Here is an 18,646-nt window from a genome sequence, read left to right on the forward strand (position 1 = left end):
TGGTCGTTCATTTATTTCTATTGACTTCTCAATTTACTTGTATAGATATTTTGTTTGTTTGTTGTGGCATTTACTTAGGTACTTTTTCTCGTTTTTCCGCTGAATATTTTTTTTATCTTATTTTAGTCCCAGTTAGGATTTAGTTAGGATTGATTCCCATTATATATGTAATTTTGTTATGGTATATTTAATTATATCTTCTAATCAACAATGTATTTTCCTATTCTGTCTATTTTCATTCGCAACGCGATCGCGCGTTATTCGGCCATCGGGGATAAAATTTGACCTCAGTGCCGATCAAGCTGTCTCGTGACACAAAAAAACATTTTGTTCAAAAAATATTAAAATTTAAATTGGACACACGTTAAAAAACGTTATTAGGAATTTTAGGGTTTTGTTTATATGGCTCGGTGAATGGAGGTAAAACGAAATAAAACAATGGTGTTTATATTATGTGACCGTAATTTATTGAAGTAATATAAAATATTGAGAAAATACAGCTAGGTGAAAAAATATGGCAGCGGTGTTACCTGGTGACGAGGCTTGGGCAGTCGATGGTGGCACGTCTAAACCAAACGATGGTCGGTTACTGAATGATCGAAAGGACCCTTCAATAATCCCCCAGATAAACGTCTCGGGGTTGCCAGCTATTCGTTATCGTGTTTTAGTTGGCGCTGCTATCGCATCAAATTCGACATGCCTCAAGGTCACTACAGGAATATTTTATTGTTGTAATCAAGAAAAAACATAGTCGGCTCTTAGGGTAAGTATTTGATCCCAAATCGGCAGAGATCGTGTTAAACATCAATTAAATACTAATACTAAATAAATTAAATCATCTGTCATAAATCACTCAAAACCGATTCCCAACCTCAGTAACAAGACTACTCGTGTTGATGTTCGATTCAGGCAACAATTAGCGGGTTTCCATTTATCAAATGTTGCGAGCTCCCGTATCGTCCACGCGGTTCATTACCTTATTACCGCCGAGAAAATGACCCGTTCCAAAGGCAACAATGTATCATTACCACACATTAATAAAATCGCTCGGTATACACGAAATATCGCTTCCTCGGTAATTAGACGTCAAGGCCCAGCTCAGACCTGCTGCCGCGGTCCATTTAAATAGCGGAATGTTTAATTAGTCGCGCGGGAGAAGAACGTCCTGCCGCGAATGCGTGTCTTTGCCAGGACGATTTACTAACAAATTGCCTTAGTTTCCCACAACCATAAATCAGGCTCGATACACGTGATAAAATCACTGACGAGACACTCAAATTCGCATTGCCGTTGTTTGATATTCGAGATCTATCTTTTGTCGCGTTATGTGTATTTAGTGTTATTATAGTTCCTCATTGAACTCTAGCCCAAAAAGAACTAAAATCTTATGTATTATTGGGTACTGAAACAGATTTCATATAGTTCTTTTATGAGTCACAATGGTGCATATCTTAGAAAGTATAATTTTGCGTGCATTTTTTTTTGCGCCATTTCTGATAGAATAATCGCAAGTTCATGAAAATATCGAAGATTATAACAAATTTTATGCTGAATTGAATGGTGGTATAATAAACCAAATGAAGCTTTTAGTTTCTAAGTTATCGAATAAAAAGTGTGAATTGAATAAATGAGTCAGTATCAGTTTATGTCACATATCTTAAGAACTATGAATTCTATAGAAATTTAACACAGATTTTCCATTCTTTCGCCTCATAATACATATATTTTAATGATTTCATCTGTATCGAAGAGGTAAAAAATTTTACCACCTTTTCCATACATATAGTCATGAAAATTTGCGATTTTTTGCATTTTTCTATTTTTCTGTTACCATTTCCGCCGAAATAATTGTCAGTTAATGAAAATTTTAGGAATTACGAAGAATCTTGTGTTGAATCGAATGCCAGTATAACCAATTGGATAAAACTTTTTGTTTTTAAATTATACAATGAATAGTGTATTTTCAAAAAAATAGTAAATAACCGTTTATGTCACATATCTTAAGAAGTATAAATTCTAATGTAATTTTACATGGATTTTCCATTCTTTCACCTCAAAATACATATATTTTGATGATTTCATCTATATCCAAGAGGTAAAAAATTTTACCACTTTTTCCATACATATAGTCATGAAAATTTGCGATTTTTTGCATTTTTCTATTTTTCTGTTACCATTTCCGCTGAAATAATTGTCAGTTAATGAAAATTTCAGGAATTACGAAGAATCTTGTGTTGAATCGAATGGCAGTATAACCAATTGGATAAAACTTTTAGTTTTTAAATTATACAATGAATAGTGTATTTTCAAAAAAATAGTGAATAACCGTTTATGTCACATATCTTAAGAAGTATAAATTCTAATGTAATTTAACATGGATTTTCCATTCTTTCACCTCAAAATACATATATTTTGACGATTTCATCTGTATCCAAGAGGTAAAAGATTTTACCACTTTTTCCATACATATAGTCATGAAAATTTGCGATTTTTTGCATTTTTCTATTTTTCTGTTACCATTTCCGCTGAAATAATTACCATTTAATGAAAATTTCAGGAATTACGAAGAATCTTGTGTTGAATCGAATGGCAGTATAACCAGTTATATAAAACTTTTAGTTTTTTGAATTATGTAATGAATAGTGTATTTTCACATATGTCACATATCTTAAAAAGTGTGGGTTCTAAATTATTTTAAAATGGATTTTCGGTTCTTTCACCACAAAATATGAACGTTTTGACGATTTCATCTGTATCCAAGAGGTAAAATTTGCAAGTTTTTCCATACATATATTCATGAAAAATTGCCATTTTTTGCCATTTTTGATTTTGTTACCATTTTAACGGAAATGGCAGCACCATTTTGATAGATTTATCTGTTTTTAAGAGGTAAGTAATTAACACTTTTAAAAAATTATTAATAATGTACACATTTGTCCACAATAAACCATTGAGTTTAGAGTAAAAAATCGTTAATACGAATTCACAGCGTTTATACATAGATATTATGAATTTTCAGGCACATAAAAATAAGTGGTCATACTAAACAGCAATACTATCAACAACTAATAACGCTGACAAGGGTACAAAATATAATATTGTAAGTACATTCTTAAGTATTTTAAAGGGGTATATTCACTTAACGCATTTATTAATTAATATCAATTTCCATGACATTTACCTACTACTCTGCTACTACTAAACAGCTAATAATTAAACAATATAGAATATTAAAAATCATCCAATCTTTAAGTCAATTTATAAATCACATAAAGCTATATCTTATACTTCAAAATAACAAAACTGACCACTGACAGAACAGAAAACAATTGAACAACAAAATGATATGTCCTTGATTAACCCTGGTTACGTCAGAACGCACCAATATACATTGATATTCAAAACGGCCAATTTAATTAGTTTTAAATCAGTCAAACGCCATATAAAACTATAAAATTATTCATGTTATAATATATTTAATTGAAATTATTATGTCAAATAAATAGCATCCAATCACATTCTTATCAGCACTTATATTTTTACATATCGAACGTATGATTACATTATAAACACAGTTGAGTGTTAACAAATATATATTATTGTTAGGTTAAAAAGTGATTGTAGTTTTAAACTTCACAATATCGTGGTAAGTAGTTTGTTTTTAACATCATCCAATATCTCGGCAAACGATCACGACCATTAAACATCAATATTAAACGATTAAATAATACATAACAATTTCACTATACAATCTAACGTTGCATAAAAACGTGTAAAGCTATTAAATTTTTTCTCCGATATTATCTCCTCTACGGTTTAAGTTTTAAAATTCCCTTTATGTGTATAACGGACGGTAATATCCAGATATATAGGGCGAATATCTGCATATTGCATACTAAATAGGCGATATCACTTGTAGATAACGTTTATGATTTATTCACGGTTATTTTTCCACCGATTATCCCCATATCTGACCTGTATTTCGATAATATAAAACAAGCGCCAGTTTTCCCTGACTAGTATGACGAGATTCGAGTGTTACTTCCCATTTCCATTTTTATTGTGGCGATTTCTAGGAAACCGTGACATATATTTAAGCGTAAATATCAGAATTTGTGTTGCGTATTATGTTACAAGTGTTTTTATGTTGGCGTTGTATTTGTAGATTTACATTTTCAGAATATAATCCATTATTTATCGCTTTCGTCAAGTATTTGGAATTGATATAATGGGACAGTCTCCTGTTGCTACGATTATGACGATGTCGAATCCCTCTCAGACCATCGGAGTTTTTATTTATACCAGGTGGGTCGGTAATTCTCTTCCGGTATGATGAATAGTTACAATTTGTTTATTCAATCTATACAATATTCTATACATTTTGTATGCATGTCTCAATCATGTCAATTTATGGATGCCATTCCAAAAATAAAATTTCTCAGGGCTTCAGGATAGCTCAAAGTTTCTTATATATTTTTAAAAAACAAGCATCTATAATGTAAATCTGAATTAATAATTCGTTTGAATTCTTTATTCACCGTATATCTTCGTAATATCCTAGCAAAAATAATAAAATATTATGGTAAATTACTTTTCAGAAAAGTGATGAGTGATCAAGAGTCAAAAACAAGAAAAACTAGTGATGATATGAATTGCTATTATGGTTGCTATTTATATTATCAGACATCATCGAAGTCTTCGTTGGAAAATTCAGAATTATTAAACATTCTCTGGAACATTTTGTAGTTTGAGTATAGTATTTCATGACCACTACATCATTATTGTAATTAAAGTTTATAACAAAGCTATCACAATTTACAAATAATATGCTTGAAAATTCATTCACTACTGAAATTCAAAGACATAACATCACTCAGAACAATTTGCTACATCCAATACAGTGGTCATTTTTTAACAATGATGCTGCCAATAGTACCCAGTAAAGCACAAATACAACAACGAAAACTTAATGAACTTGATGAAATTTGTACAAAAAACTAGAGAAATATATGAGGGTTGCTACTTATATTTCTGGCATTAACAGTATTGAATATTATCAAGTATCATTGGATGTTTTCGTTGGAAACTTGACATTATTGAGCATTGTCTCGAACATTTTGTAATTTGAATATAACAAAACATCAAGGATAGTGAAGCGCCACACTCTTCAAAAACTGGTACAACGATTTCAATCGCAACTGCTACTGGCTTCAAGCACATCAAAGTAAATGGTTCCTGCTTCTTCAGCATTACCAATCACGAAGGGACACTGATATTAGAGTAATATAGAACGATCAATTTTGAATTACATTCTACGAGAAGTTTGCGAGAAATTTTCGGAGAAATTTTAAAAAGAGACAAAGAGTCATCGGCCTTGCTATCCTGATTTAACACCCATTGATATGTTTTCATCTCCAGGCATTATTAAGATATGCGGTTAAAGCGTTCGAAACGGGAGTTTTCGAATTATCTCAAGCAGAATGGAGAAAGTGCTACGAACATTGGTTCCAACACTTGAAAAAATGCATTGATATCTACGGAGAATATTTTAAATAACAATAAATCACCAATATTTGTTTTTCCGTTATTAGACTATGAATATAAATAGTAGTCCTCGTATATTATGTGTAATTTAACATCAATAATAAGATCTGATGAAGAAATAATCAAATAAATGAGTGTCGAACAACACTGATATGCCCTGACATGCTACAAAAATAAAAATACTTAGTATTATAAACTGATTTTTCAAATTTATTTATTACATTATTACTAGTCGTTGTCGACTAACCTACAATTTGTCTTTACAATAACTTAAATCTAGGTATATAACTAGGAGGACCCATCGGCTCTATCTTAGTCTCTGGCGAAATAATATGTTTATATATTAACACTGCTATTTTTCTATTAAATGCAGATCACTACATTATACCACACAAGACCAAATGGTTTAGTTCTTTTGAGTCTGTGTCCTGTTCTATATTGACACCATAATGAGGTCTGTCCTTATGTCTCCTTACAATTTTATTGATGTCTTGAGTAGCCCTTAGTATCTGAAGAATCAATCCTGTAGTATCTGGGTGCACCGATAATATTTTTCAGTACTTTGTTCTGAAAAATTGGTATTGTATTTATATTAATTTTCGCGGAACATCCCCATAATTGTATTCCGTAGGTCCTATAGGTTTCAATATTTACTTATATAATAGCAATTTATTGTGTGTTGATCAATGTGATTTTCTTCCAATTAACCAATTCGTTTCCCTATATTTTCACTCCAATGTTCCTTCCAGCGAAGTTTTTCATCAAGATTCATTTCGAGAGTTGACTTATTATTGAAGAAATACAATTATAATAAACATACAATGTATAATATAATATCTCATGCATTCCCCGTTAACATGTTTATATTAGCATAAGCTATTCCTGTCCATAAACACATAGTTACAGCACATTATTCACGCTATATCAAGAATCTCAAGTACGCCACCCGATATTAATACATATATTTACGAATTTTTGCTGAAATTAGAGACATAAACATTCAGGAAATAATATAACTACTTAGCTTTCGTGGTGGCTATCTAATGTATACCTTTAATTTTAAAAAATTTAATAAACACGCCAGGTACACAGAGATAGACGTTAAGCTTTTTGCCTTCGTAGAAGCATATGGCGCAGATTAATTAATAACGGAACGGATCTAGGACGGAGTTGGGGCGTTCTTATCTCGAGAAGAAGAAGGAAACTGTTAATGGTAACCTTAATCTACAAGTCGACGTATTATGAACGATTTTAATCGTTTGTATTTAATTTAGCAATGATAATGGTTACCAAGCAATGATAAGTTAGTATGGGTTCTTGATGTAACTGTAAATAAAGATACTGTGCTGAAAATATTATAATGTATGTTAAAAATGTTACTATAATAACAGCTATTTTTATAATTTTCCTAAAAATTAAACAAGAAACTGATAGATGAGCTAGAGGGAAATAATCCTAAAGGGATAACTTTTAAGCTCATTCAAGTGTAGTCATATCACTTAAAAGAAGCCCAATTTCTTAAGCAGAATTATCGAGACACCTCTGCATCTTGATTATCTTGATAAAAAGATTGATTATCAATGCATAATAAAGCCATTTAAATGTCATTTATCGAGCTCATTAAGTCCTGAGTAAACCACGACCGTTACCCTTCACCCACATCATCTAAGTTGTCCGAAAATAAGTCAAGATGGCTGTACAAGAAGTAAACTTGTGCTACTAAAGTTTTGTGTAAAACATTTACTTGTCGATGTTGATCACTGCTGTCTACCTCATATATATATATATATATATATATATATATATATATATATATATATATATATATATATATATATATATATATACATTACATTAGATATGCTTAGTACAATCTTAAGTTACAAATTAAACTAAAACTAATCTACTTAAGCTATTGCCTCTAAGTTGCTGTTATTTAGTAAACTTATTGCATATTTTAAGGCAAAACTTTGCATCACTTCGTATATCCATTTGATTTCGAGGTCATCGTGCAGCTCTTCGTTGGTTACGTAGCGATTAGTGTTGATAAATGTATAGATTAAACTTTGTTTTAAGTACGTTGGATTACTAGCTCATTTGAACGCTTAGTACCCCCCGTAGATCCAAGTTGGCTTTATGATTGTCAGATAAACCAATCTCTTTGATTTTAGGTCAAGTTGAGAGTATCTTCCGACTAACCAGTACAGTTGCTTGACTTTGAGTCTAATCTACTATGCATATTTAAAATATGGAAACTTTGTAAATCATTATTGTTGGCCCATATGTATGAAGATCATAATTCATGTAAAATGAATGAGAAATAGACAATGAAGCATCAGTATATCCATTATCCATTATTTTAAAATTTTCCAGTCCACGCTACTTCTTGTGAATATTAATGATTCGCGTAAAGAAAAGTCTCAAAATCATCATGTTTCTTCTTGAAGTTCGTTACCTGTCTTAGCTTTAAACAATAAAATCACGAGATACTTTCAAATAGTCATCAAGAAACCTCGAAATTGTTATTTATATCATATTTTCCGCAACAAAACAATGAAGCATTTAACAAGCATTTATTTAGATAAACAAGGAATCCGGTAACAACAGAAACTGATAACATTTTCACGGTTATTCACCACTATTATCATTGTTATAGTTTTATATTATACGAAGGTTTAACTTTGTGAATTTTCCCGCAGTTACGATAACATAACAACAACAGCATCATGGGTTACCGTCCAGTACGGTTATTTTGGCCCCTCCTGTGTGCGATAGTGTTAAGCGCCGTAAACTCATCCAGAACAGGACCCGAAGTTATTGCTACCAAAGGTGCAGTTTGGCCCAAGCCCCAGCAACAAAACTCCAGCGATAACTATTTCGTTCTAAAGCCTCAAAAATTCATGTTCAAGGTAGGTCAAACATTTTTTTAAAACATCAGAAGTAACCCATCTTAATATTAAATTATATAGTTAGTTTACTACTTTACAAAAATAAAAAAAAAGGGAATTACTAGGGAAAAGACCCCTAATGGCTCAAACCTAAGATACTTAGAAACTAAAAAACAATTGAAAAGTTTTGAAACGACCTTCTCATCATAAATCCCAAATCACGTGAAATACGTATTACCCATTCGTCAGAATGTGGAATTTTAAGAGAATAATAATAAAATTATTTTCGCTTTGTATTTCTATAAATTACAGAAAATGTAACCAAAACAACGCTCCGAACTACTAAAGTCGTACATTACAACCAGAATGTTTAGAGTTAAACAAGAAGAAGCTTACTCTACAATAAAAGCTAAAGCAGATGTACTACATTGAAGTGTACTGGAGCCAATGCTTTATCTACTCTACACTTGTGATATACTACAAATAGAGAATATTATGATAGCAACATTTGCTGATGATACTACGATTATAGCTGTCGGAGACAGTAATGAGAAAGCCACACGAAAATTACAACAAACAAATGACAATATAAATAATTGGACACAAGCTTGGAAAATAAAAATTAACGAAAGTAAATCTATGCATGTGCAGTTTACCTACGAGCAGACCGTATAAGCACCAATAACATTAAATAATACTATCATTCCATATAACAACAACGCTAAATATATCGGAATGAATCTTGATACAAAACTTTGCTGGAAGGAACATATAAAGAAGAAAAGAAAAGAACTGGAATTAAAATATAGGAAAATGTATTGGCTAATTGGAACAACATCACAATTATCAGTACAAAATAAATTGCTATTATATTAGCAAATACTGAAACCTATGTGGACATACGGAGTTCAATTATGAGGATGTTCGGCAAAGAGTAACATAAAGAAAATACAATTTTTTCAGAACAAAGTCCTGAGAAGTATTGTGGACGCAACCAAATACTACAGGACTGACTACCTACATCGAGACCTTCAGATGCCCACGGTCAGTAAAGAAATCAAGAGAATTGCAAGGGGACATGAGGAAAGACTCCATTCTTATGAGAATATTATATTGCAACTTTTGGATACCACCAGAGCAGGAGCAGACTCAAAATAATCAAACCATCTGATCTTGCGTAATGTTGTGTAGTGAAGTGTATTTAATAAAAAACACAGCAGTGACATGTGTAGACATTATTTCACCAGAGACTAAGATAGGACCGATCGGTCCTCCTAGTTATATACCTAGATTTAAGTTGTCATAAAGACAAATTATCGGTTACTCAGACACGGCTAGTAAAAAAGTAATAATTAAATAATTAAAAAATTCGTTTTTCTTCAATGTCAAATCGCATAACACTGTTAGGTATTTTAAACTTTTATAACAGTTTTTAACTTATCAGTAGAGTTGAACGTGACAAGCAGCCTTCACTTATCGCAAATGTTAGAAAATCTGTTTTGCTGTTCACAAAACTTCAAATGGTTCTCCATATAACCTATTAATTGTTTAAATTAATATGCTATATGTTAAAATTAAGTTACAGTTGCTACTATACCACCAGATTTCTCATCTTCTACGTTTTCTAATCATATTACAAATGCGGTAACCAATTCTAATTATTTCTAAGACCAATCTTCACTGATACAGGTTCTGCAGAACAAAACCTGCGATTTTCTGCTATCCTCACTGAAACGCTACTGGAACATCATACAAGGTAACGTTGAAATCCTTGACAACCAACGAAGACACCATCCAGACAGGTACAACAAGAAATCTTGGTTGAACGATGATGCGTTCTCGGGCTACCTGGATCATCTAAACATCAACTTCGGCGAGAAATGTCCCGACGATCCATATCCGGGCGCAGACATGGACGAGTCGTGTAATTACATGGATATTCCACGGAAACTTCAACCCCTAATGAATGGAGTTCGTTTTAGATCATCTGTATGTCCAAGAGAACAAATTCCAGCTGGATGCGGCGACCATTTGGGGAATTTTACGAGGACTGGAGACGTTCTCTCAAATAGTTTACGTAGGAGATGATGGGTTGACCGTACGTATTGTATATTGATCAGTGCGATGGTATTTGATCACTTACGAGTCTAATATATTTTAGTTGCAAGTGAACTCGACAGAAATTGTTGATTCCCCTAGGTATAAGCACAGGGGATTGCTGATCGACACGTCAAGGCATTTTCTACCCATCAAGAGCATTTACAAAACACTGGACGCCATGTCTTATAACAAAATGAACGTGCTGCACTGGCATATAGTGGATGACCAAAGCTTCCCGTATGTCAGTTTAAAGTATCCAGAACTGAGGTAATTATATACACAGCACTAACTATAGTCTATGCAAAGCTTATTTGTATATGAGTCATCGAAATTTGTGACGTCAAAACATCGCAATGTTGCCGCATGAACTCTGAGTTTTAGTTCAGTTTGACTTTGACATACAACAAAATTCAAATCTAAGTAAAATAATTGAACAAACATGTTATCAAATATAATTTATTTTAACATTATAGTACATCTAATACATATATTATCGAAGGACTTAAAACTACAATTAAGAACACAGGTATAATAGTTTGCAGGTTAGATTCGGTTTGTTTACATTGAACTCTTTTCCAGACCACCTATGAGGTAGAATTCCATGCGCGTTTTTTTATATAACGGTATCCCCCTGGAGACCGGATCCAAAAGTAATGTATTTTACTTTCATTCGAGAGCATATTTACCTTTTTACGTTTAGTTCATGTTTCCTTCGATGGTGTGTTTATTTGTTAAGTCATCTTGATATCACTGTCCTCCAAACTAATGCTTATGTTTAATTAATAAATTAAATTTTAATTTTGAACAATTACAATCATATCTGTGCACACAAATCTTTCACGCCCTACAACATCATTTTCTATAGTTATGTTCAATTCATTATGTGAATAACTTTAGTTGTTTCCACTCTCATCGCTCTATCTCAGTCACTAAACTGTTAATTTCTAATCTGTCTAAAACATGTTTACGATTACACCATTTATCAATTACTTCCTTTGTATGTTTTATCCAGTTCATCCAAACGGAAGGAATTTTGGTCTCGAATAGAGCCAATGTTATTCGTCACCCACTTTGTATGTAGACAGGTTTTCTTGGGTGAATCTAACGTATTATTCTTCATTTTGTAAGCGATGTCACTCACAGTATCCACAGTAATATTTAGCACGACAGCAACCCGCTAAAAACAATTTCAATAAAATTGGAGGAACTTACATTATTTAATATCATCAATAATTACCTCTCGAACGGAATTTACCGGCAAAAGGGGACCTCCGTTATCTCCGTCCTTTTCGAAATAACCTGTTTAACCGCAATCAATTTGTGACCCTGAATATCTATTGTATATCGCCATTTTCTAACGAAATAATATGATATATTACGGAACGACTTAAAATTAATCAAAATAAAGGGCTAAAATGTTTGCCGGTTTATAACCTGTAATAATTATAATATTTTGAATAATTTAGCGTACATCTGACAACCGGACGGCGACCGGCTGTCAGACGTATGCAAAATTCTTGAAAACAATAATAATAAGAGGTTTTAACTCTTACTCTTATTAATTATTGTGGCTGTATAATTAACTGTAGTTTTTAGACATAGTATAATGTTAAAATAAATTATATTTGGTAACATTTTTGTTCAGTTATTTTATTTAGATTAGAATTTTTTTGTATGTCAAGGCCAAACTGAATGAAAGTTTATGCGGCAACATTGTAATGTTTCGACGTCACAAACATCCAAGACGTATTTCTAAAAAAACTTTGAATAGACTATATAGTCTATTATAAGAAGTAAAGTTTATTTGTATATGAGTCATCGAAATTTATGACGTCAAAACGTCGCAATGTTGCCGCATCAACTCTGAGTTTTAGTTCAGTTTGGCTTTGACATACATCAAAATTTAACGTTTATTTCCATCATTAGTCGCAGATACATGTTTCAATCGTTTCATCATGTATTCTGATCATATTTTCGCTTTAGAGAAAATTTACTAACAAAAATTATATATAAATAACCTATCGACTAATTAGAGGTCCATAATGAATCAGTTTTTCCCCACATACCTACTCGTTCAATCTGCATCCGCTATTGTGTTCCTGTTGCGTCGAAAAAGTCCCCGATTGTCAAAGAGACCCGTCTAATATCCAGCAAACTAATGAAGAAGCTGTGTTCTAAGAAAAAACGACTTCTGCCATCATTAGGCATCGTAAAAAACGAGAAATTAAACGAAACGGCGACGCTAAAATCTATTTTCAACTTATTTACGACCGATTTGATTGATTGGCGGTCAATTTTATGACACGATTTACGGTTTCCTATAATATTTCATGGAATTATTTATACGGATCGTCGTTAGAACACGCGTTTTCCGAACTATCTGGTTTCGAATTTATGATATTCTCTTCGGGTGTATTGATAAAGTGGTCCCATTTATGATCTGGCGATGTATCTAAAATGGAAACGGCACGTCAGTATGGGCGTGTTCGATAAGTTTGCGTATAAAAACCGTATCTTCGATTAAATTGTTTTTTCTTGTTGATGTCGACGATAGTTCGTCTTTAACAAGCACATTGGTTGTGCGGGTAGACATTTGGAAACAAAAAAAAGCATGTTTAACGCTGGATACTGATAATTCCGGGGCATGACCTATACATAGGGCTACCTCATAAGCCACCTAAACATAGCCTAGTAGTCTAAATCGTAGGAATATTCGTCCGGTCGGTCGGTCGGAATGTGTGGCTGTCGATACGATTGTTTGTCTGAACACTCACTACTATTTTGTGGAAGGAATTTGCACGAGAATTGAAAACACTGGTTGAAGAAATACTTGTTTATTTCGGTATTAAATGATACATGTGGTAGATGGGAGAATGGACAGGATATTAGGTTAAGGTAAAGCTCAAATACTAGAAAAAAGCGAAACAATCCACAGACAGCAGGCGTGGAACAACTCAGGCGATGGCAAAACTCTTCATGACTTCTGCGAAAGGCTGGGATGCGAGAGAGCTTAAGCAGAAAAGCGGTACAACTAATAACAGGACACGGAAATATGGCTGCATACATTAGCAGATTTAGATTAAGGGGGAGTGAAGGTCTGTGCGAATGTGGTAATAATATGGAGGATGCAAGGCAAATAATGGTCGAATGCACCCTGGACGAAGGAACAAGGGCCCGAAACCGCTACGGCAGGACGATGGGGTCTTACCAATTTAGAGATCCACAAGGGAATAATAACAGTTCAGATATAGACCTGGTCAATAACTGGACGGAGGCAGTAGTTAGGAACGCCGATACTGAGGCAGATAGATCAGACACGGGAGGAGTCGGTAGAGGCATAAACAATGAACGCGATCAAGTAGAGTTTGGGTATCTGTATTTTACTTGATATTTAATGTTGACATAAATATACAGACAAATTGTAATAACCAATTGTCAATGGCCATTATTCGGTAATGAAGAAGGGCAAAAATAAATAAACAAATTCAGATTCAACTCCAGATTTGTGACCCACTGACCCTAGTGACTTCCTTCTTCTTATAGACCTCGTAGAAAACTACTCAAAAAAGAGTTTCTCCTCAAATAAAGAATAATAATAGTTGCGAAGCTGAAAACTTACTAGACTCCTTTTTGTTTTACTTTTTTGTTATATTTTCTCAAGTGAGTGTCTCGAATTGTTCTCTTTGTTTATTGTTTCCGAAACATCGAAAAACTTCATAATTTCTCCTTGTAACAGTGATAGTTGCTATATTATCTGCGATAGAGTCAGTACCCATTCTCTTTTACTTAAATTCAAACTAAATGCACAATATTTTTATAGAATAACTTCTTTAAAAGACACGACAAGCTTGAATCCATGGTCAAACCATATTGGAATCGAGAATTATTTACTTGTAACAAAAAAAAGGAATGCTTCTCAACAAAATTCTAAACGTTAAGTTTTGGTGTATGTCAAATTGAACTAAAACTCAGAGTTGATGCGGCAACATTGCGACGTTTTGACGTCATAAATTTCGATGACTCATATACAAATAATCTTTATTTCTAATAATATACTATATAATCTATTCAAAGTTTTTTTAGAAATGCGTCTTGGATATTTGTGACGTCGAAGCATTACAATGTTGCCGCATCAACTTTCATTCAGTTTGGCCTTGACATACAAAAAAATCCTAATGTAAATAAAATAACTGAACAAAAATGTTACTAAATATAATTTAATTTAACATTATACTATATCTAAAAACTACAGTTAATTATACAGCCACAATAATTAATAAGAGTAAGAGTTATAACCTCTTATCACTGTTGGTTTCAAGAATTTTGCATACGTCTGACAACCGGACGACATTGACAGACTCACATGTTTACATATGCGAGTTAATCAGATACAATTGTGTCTCTTTTTAACTAGAATAAAATGAGAAAGAAAATGTCGATGATGAAAATGGTTCTAAAACGAATTTACAAATTGCGGCAGGAGTATATTAAACATCTTGACAAATATATTTCCTTATGCGTAAGATGCTCTTTGTTTTATTGCTTTAATAAACAACAGATTAAGCCTTAAGAATACCAGGTATCAGGTGTATCGGAAAATTACCGGTTTTTCTAACAGATATCGCTAGGCTTAAATATGCAACTATGTCACTTTATTCAACTGACATCATGCTTCAAATCTGTATATTTTATTTTTTTCGAAAATAACACAGTCATCGATTTATACCTCTTTGAAAATGTCAAGTTTCGTGCCTGAAAACGTGCATTTGCGGCACGTATTACTTTTCTTCTACCTTAAAAGCATGTGAGGCGTGGTTCAGAAAATTCAAAACTAGTGATTTCGATATGCAAGACAAAGAAAGAAGACAAAGACGAAACTCCTAGAGCTCGTTTTGCTCAAAGCACAGGCAGTTTTCTTTTGGATGGCATCCATATATTGCCTGAAAGATGGGCAAGATGTATATAATTAAGTCGCCAATACTTTGAATAACTACATTTTTCTATTTTCTTGAAAATTATGTAGTTTTCTTTTTTTTTAAAAACCGATAATGACTCTCTGGTCTACCAGACCTGGTAACTAAAACACTAACTTCTAAAACCGATATATTAATGGCATATTTTAGCGACATGGGTGCTTACAATAAATACACCAAGGTATATTATCCTGAAGATGTTAAGAGCGTAATAGAATATGCAAAAATGAGAGGTATACGTGTAGTAGTGGAGTTCGACACCCCTGGTCAGTATCCAACACCTCATCACGCCATCTCTTAACTCATCCATTCTCATTCCAGGTCATACAGCATCCTGGGGTTTATCACACCCCGAAATACTAACGGAATGTCAAATATTCCACACCATCGGTCCCATGGATCCCTCCAAAAATGAAACCTACGCTCTCATGACGGACTTGTTCACCGAAATCAAAGATCTCTTCAAGGACAAATACGTCCATCTCGGAGGTGATGAAGTCGACTTTACCTGTTGGTCAGTATCGATCATCCATACAGTGAAAAAATAACCGTTAATGCTTTTAAACAGGATGGCGAATGTAGATATCAACAATTTCATGGAGAAGAACAACATCAGCACCTATGAGAAACTGGAGGGTTATTACATTCAGAAAATTGTAGATCTGACCGACAGTCTTGAACTGAACTCGATCGTATGGGAGGAAGTATTCACGAATGGCGTGAAATTACCCAATGACACGGTGGTACACGTGTGGAGGGGTGATTGGACGACTACAATGAAGAAGGTATGATCTTATAATATAATCCAATCGTTCGCAATTTTTGTGATTAGTTTTGATTTGTCTACATAGTCTTCTTCTGGTCACCTCTCAGGTCAGGTCAGGTCTCAGGGTTCACTACTTTTAAATCTTTGACTAATCTAACCTTACAAAACAGAAACCGGCACCAGGGTCAAATCCAAAATGGCCGTTGTAGCTCGGCGATTCTGCCTCTCGATTGCTTATAAATGGCAACGTCGCAAAATCAGGCGGAAACTACCGAAGTTTACCGAATATCGCTAATGATTCTCCAGCAATAGCCGCTAGCTGGTCAAGCGTTCTGCCATATGAACTATTACAATAATACTTTTTATATAACATCTTTATTAGATATGCTTAGTACAATCTCAATTATAAATTAATTCATTACTACTTTTCCTATGCACTTGGATTAATTCACAAGCAAGACGAGTGCGAGAAAATACATCAGTATGTATTCCTCAGTTATACAATTATAATAGCTTATAGCTTATAATTTACACTAAAGGTATACACTTTATATAAGTTCGTATGGTTTGGTTCGCTTCAATCTTCTGACATGCTGCGCGCTGTCCAGCAGTTTTATTGCTTCCACGTTAGTATGATTTAATAATCTTCTTTCGTGTTTCAAGGCGAAATCTTGGATAACTTCGCAAATCCATTTGATTTCCAGGTCATCGTGCAGTTCTTCGTTGATTACGTAGCGATAGGCATTGGTAATCAATCGAAGAACCTTGTTTTGACAGCGTTGGATGACCAGTTGATTTGAAATTTTAGTGCAACCCCATAGTTGCACCCCATAGGTCCAAAATGGCTTTATGATTGTCTTATAAATCAACCTGTTTGATTTTATATCAAGTTGAGGGTATCTTTCGACTAACCAGTATAGTAGTTTTATTTTGGTTCTAATGTGTTTTGCTTTTTGTCCAACATGATGTTACTTAATATATGAATAACCCTGAATGCAGAGGTGAATAAAACACCATTTCAAATACAGCTCATCAACATTTAATAATACAGTATAAATGTACCTTCAAGACCAAACAATGACTTGAACATGGTTATAGGGGTATCCGATCCATCACTACGCCAAATCACTTCAAATACCTCAAAATTAATTCACGTTCCTAAAATGTTGACGACGCGGTCCCGTAAAAGGAGGAATGTTTTCATCTCGACTCGATGGCGTCCTATAATAAATAAGACGCCGGTAGTACCCGGTACTACTTTCTAACGTGTAATTATACATTACGCGGAATCCGCAAAAATGAAACATAACTGAAGCCTGTTAATGAGAAAATAAATTCGATATAAACCCACCTGACAAACGGCAGAACACCCGAGGATCGAGATTCTCTTCGAGCCGTACCAAAACGAAACCGTTCCTCATTTTATTGGAGGATTTTACGAACTTTCGGGATATTAAACGCTTGATATACAATGACGCGTCGTGGTACTTCTAGCTGATGTTTGGTATCGCGTAAATCATCGATATTAACGACTCATGAGTCCGCCATGTGTGTATCGAAATGAATAAAACTAATGGTGGTTGATACCAGGTAACCGAAGCCGGACAGCCTGCTCTTCTGTCGTCCTGCTGGTACTTGGACCATTTGAGTAGCGGCGGCGACTGGATGGACTTTTACTATTGCGACCCCACGGATTTCAAGGGTACTGAACAGGAACAACTGCTTGTTATGGGAGGTAAGTACTACCCTAACCGATTCCAACTATATATCAGTTCTGAAAATAACAAAGAATCACTGAATTTATCGTTTTAAATATTAAAATATGATATAAAGAGACAAAACATAAAAATTGACCATATTAGGTCAAATTCCAATCAGAAGCATGTTACATCGCGTTTTCTAAACATAATTTTGACACGTCGAACTTGTTTGACATATCATATACAAAAACAATCGTGTGAATACAATAACCCAAGAAAATAAATGCCATTGAATGAATAAAATTAAGATTTTTTATGAAAACATAGGCCAAAGAGGCACAAAACGTAATAATCCTCCCAAAGGGTCCAAAGCCAATCAGAAGCGCGTGACGTCAGGCTTCCTAAACAATATTATGACATTTTATGTCATTTGAACCTGTCGACTTGTTTTACTCGCTTCAATATTGTTAGCACCTTTTATCGGATATTCCGTAGTTCCTAACTACAAGACAAACAAAGCTTTTAGTTACTATGTACACAAACAAAAGTTAATAAACAAAGCAAATTGAACCTAATTTCATTATTAACGTTTATATTATGTTAACTAGGCACGTTAAACAATATAATGATGGTAAATTAACTAAATACTTACGTGAAAATAGAAAAAAACATACT

The 18,646-nt window shown here is 33.6% G+C and overlaps 1 protein-coding gene and 1 long non-coding RNA gene across 7 annotated transcripts in view; one reads left to right on the forward strand and one right to left on the reverse strand.

Moving 5' to 3' along the window:
• The window catches only part of LOC143201276 (beta-hexosaminidase subunit beta), a 149,745-nt gene that overhangs the window by 129,192 nt on the left and 1,907 nt on the right, over nucleotides 1–18,646 (forward strand). For 3 of the 6 annotated variants that reach the window (XM_076412232.1, XM_076412234.1, XM_076412230.1), the window contains 8 exons: nucleotides 8,244–8,453; nucleotides 10,122–10,356; nucleotides 10,415–10,530; nucleotides 10,594–10,799; nucleotides 15,656–15,771; nucleotides 15,827–16,019; nucleotides 16,074–16,290; nucleotides 17,862–18,006. In XM_076412232.1, the coding sequence (XP_076268347.1) occupies nucleotides 8,271–8,453; nucleotides 10,122–10,356; nucleotides 10,415–10,530; nucleotides 10,594–10,799; nucleotides 15,656–15,771; nucleotides 15,827–16,019; nucleotides 16,074–16,290; nucleotides 17,862–18,006 (1,411 nt within the window). In that variant the 5' untranslated portion in view covers nucleotides 8,244–8,270. Of the gene's footprint in view, nucleotides 1–3,418; nucleotides 3,647–4,184; nucleotides 4,306–4,703; nucleotides 4,752–8,243; nucleotides 8,454–10,121; nucleotides 10,357–10,414; nucleotides 10,531–10,593; nucleotides 10,800–15,655; nucleotides 15,772–15,826; nucleotides 16,020–16,073; nucleotides 16,291–17,861; nucleotides 18,007–18,646 lie in introns of those variants that run through there. The other 3 variants (XM_076412229.1, XM_076412233.1, XM_076412235.1) reach the window with 3 other exon arrangements.
• Nucleotides 5,734–6,056, reverse strand: LOC143201300 (uncharacterized). Its single transcript, XR_013006926.1, has 2 exons — nucleotides 5,923–6,056; nucleotides 5,734–5,863 (listed from the first exon to the last, which is right to left on the reverse strand). It is a non-coding gene; the product is annotated as an uncharacterized LOC143201300 (long non-coding RNA).

The sequence above is a fragment of the Rhynchophorus ferrugineus genome, unplaced genomic scaffold (genome assembly GCF_030347505.1).
Source record: "Rhynchophorus ferrugineus isolate W39M unplaced genomic scaffold, kcgeb_rfMv2 rfM8, whole genome shotgun sequence".
Taxonomy (NCBI): domain Eukaryota; kingdom Metazoa; phylum Arthropoda; class Insecta; order Coleoptera; family Curculionidae; genus Rhynchophorus; species Rhynchophorus ferrugineus.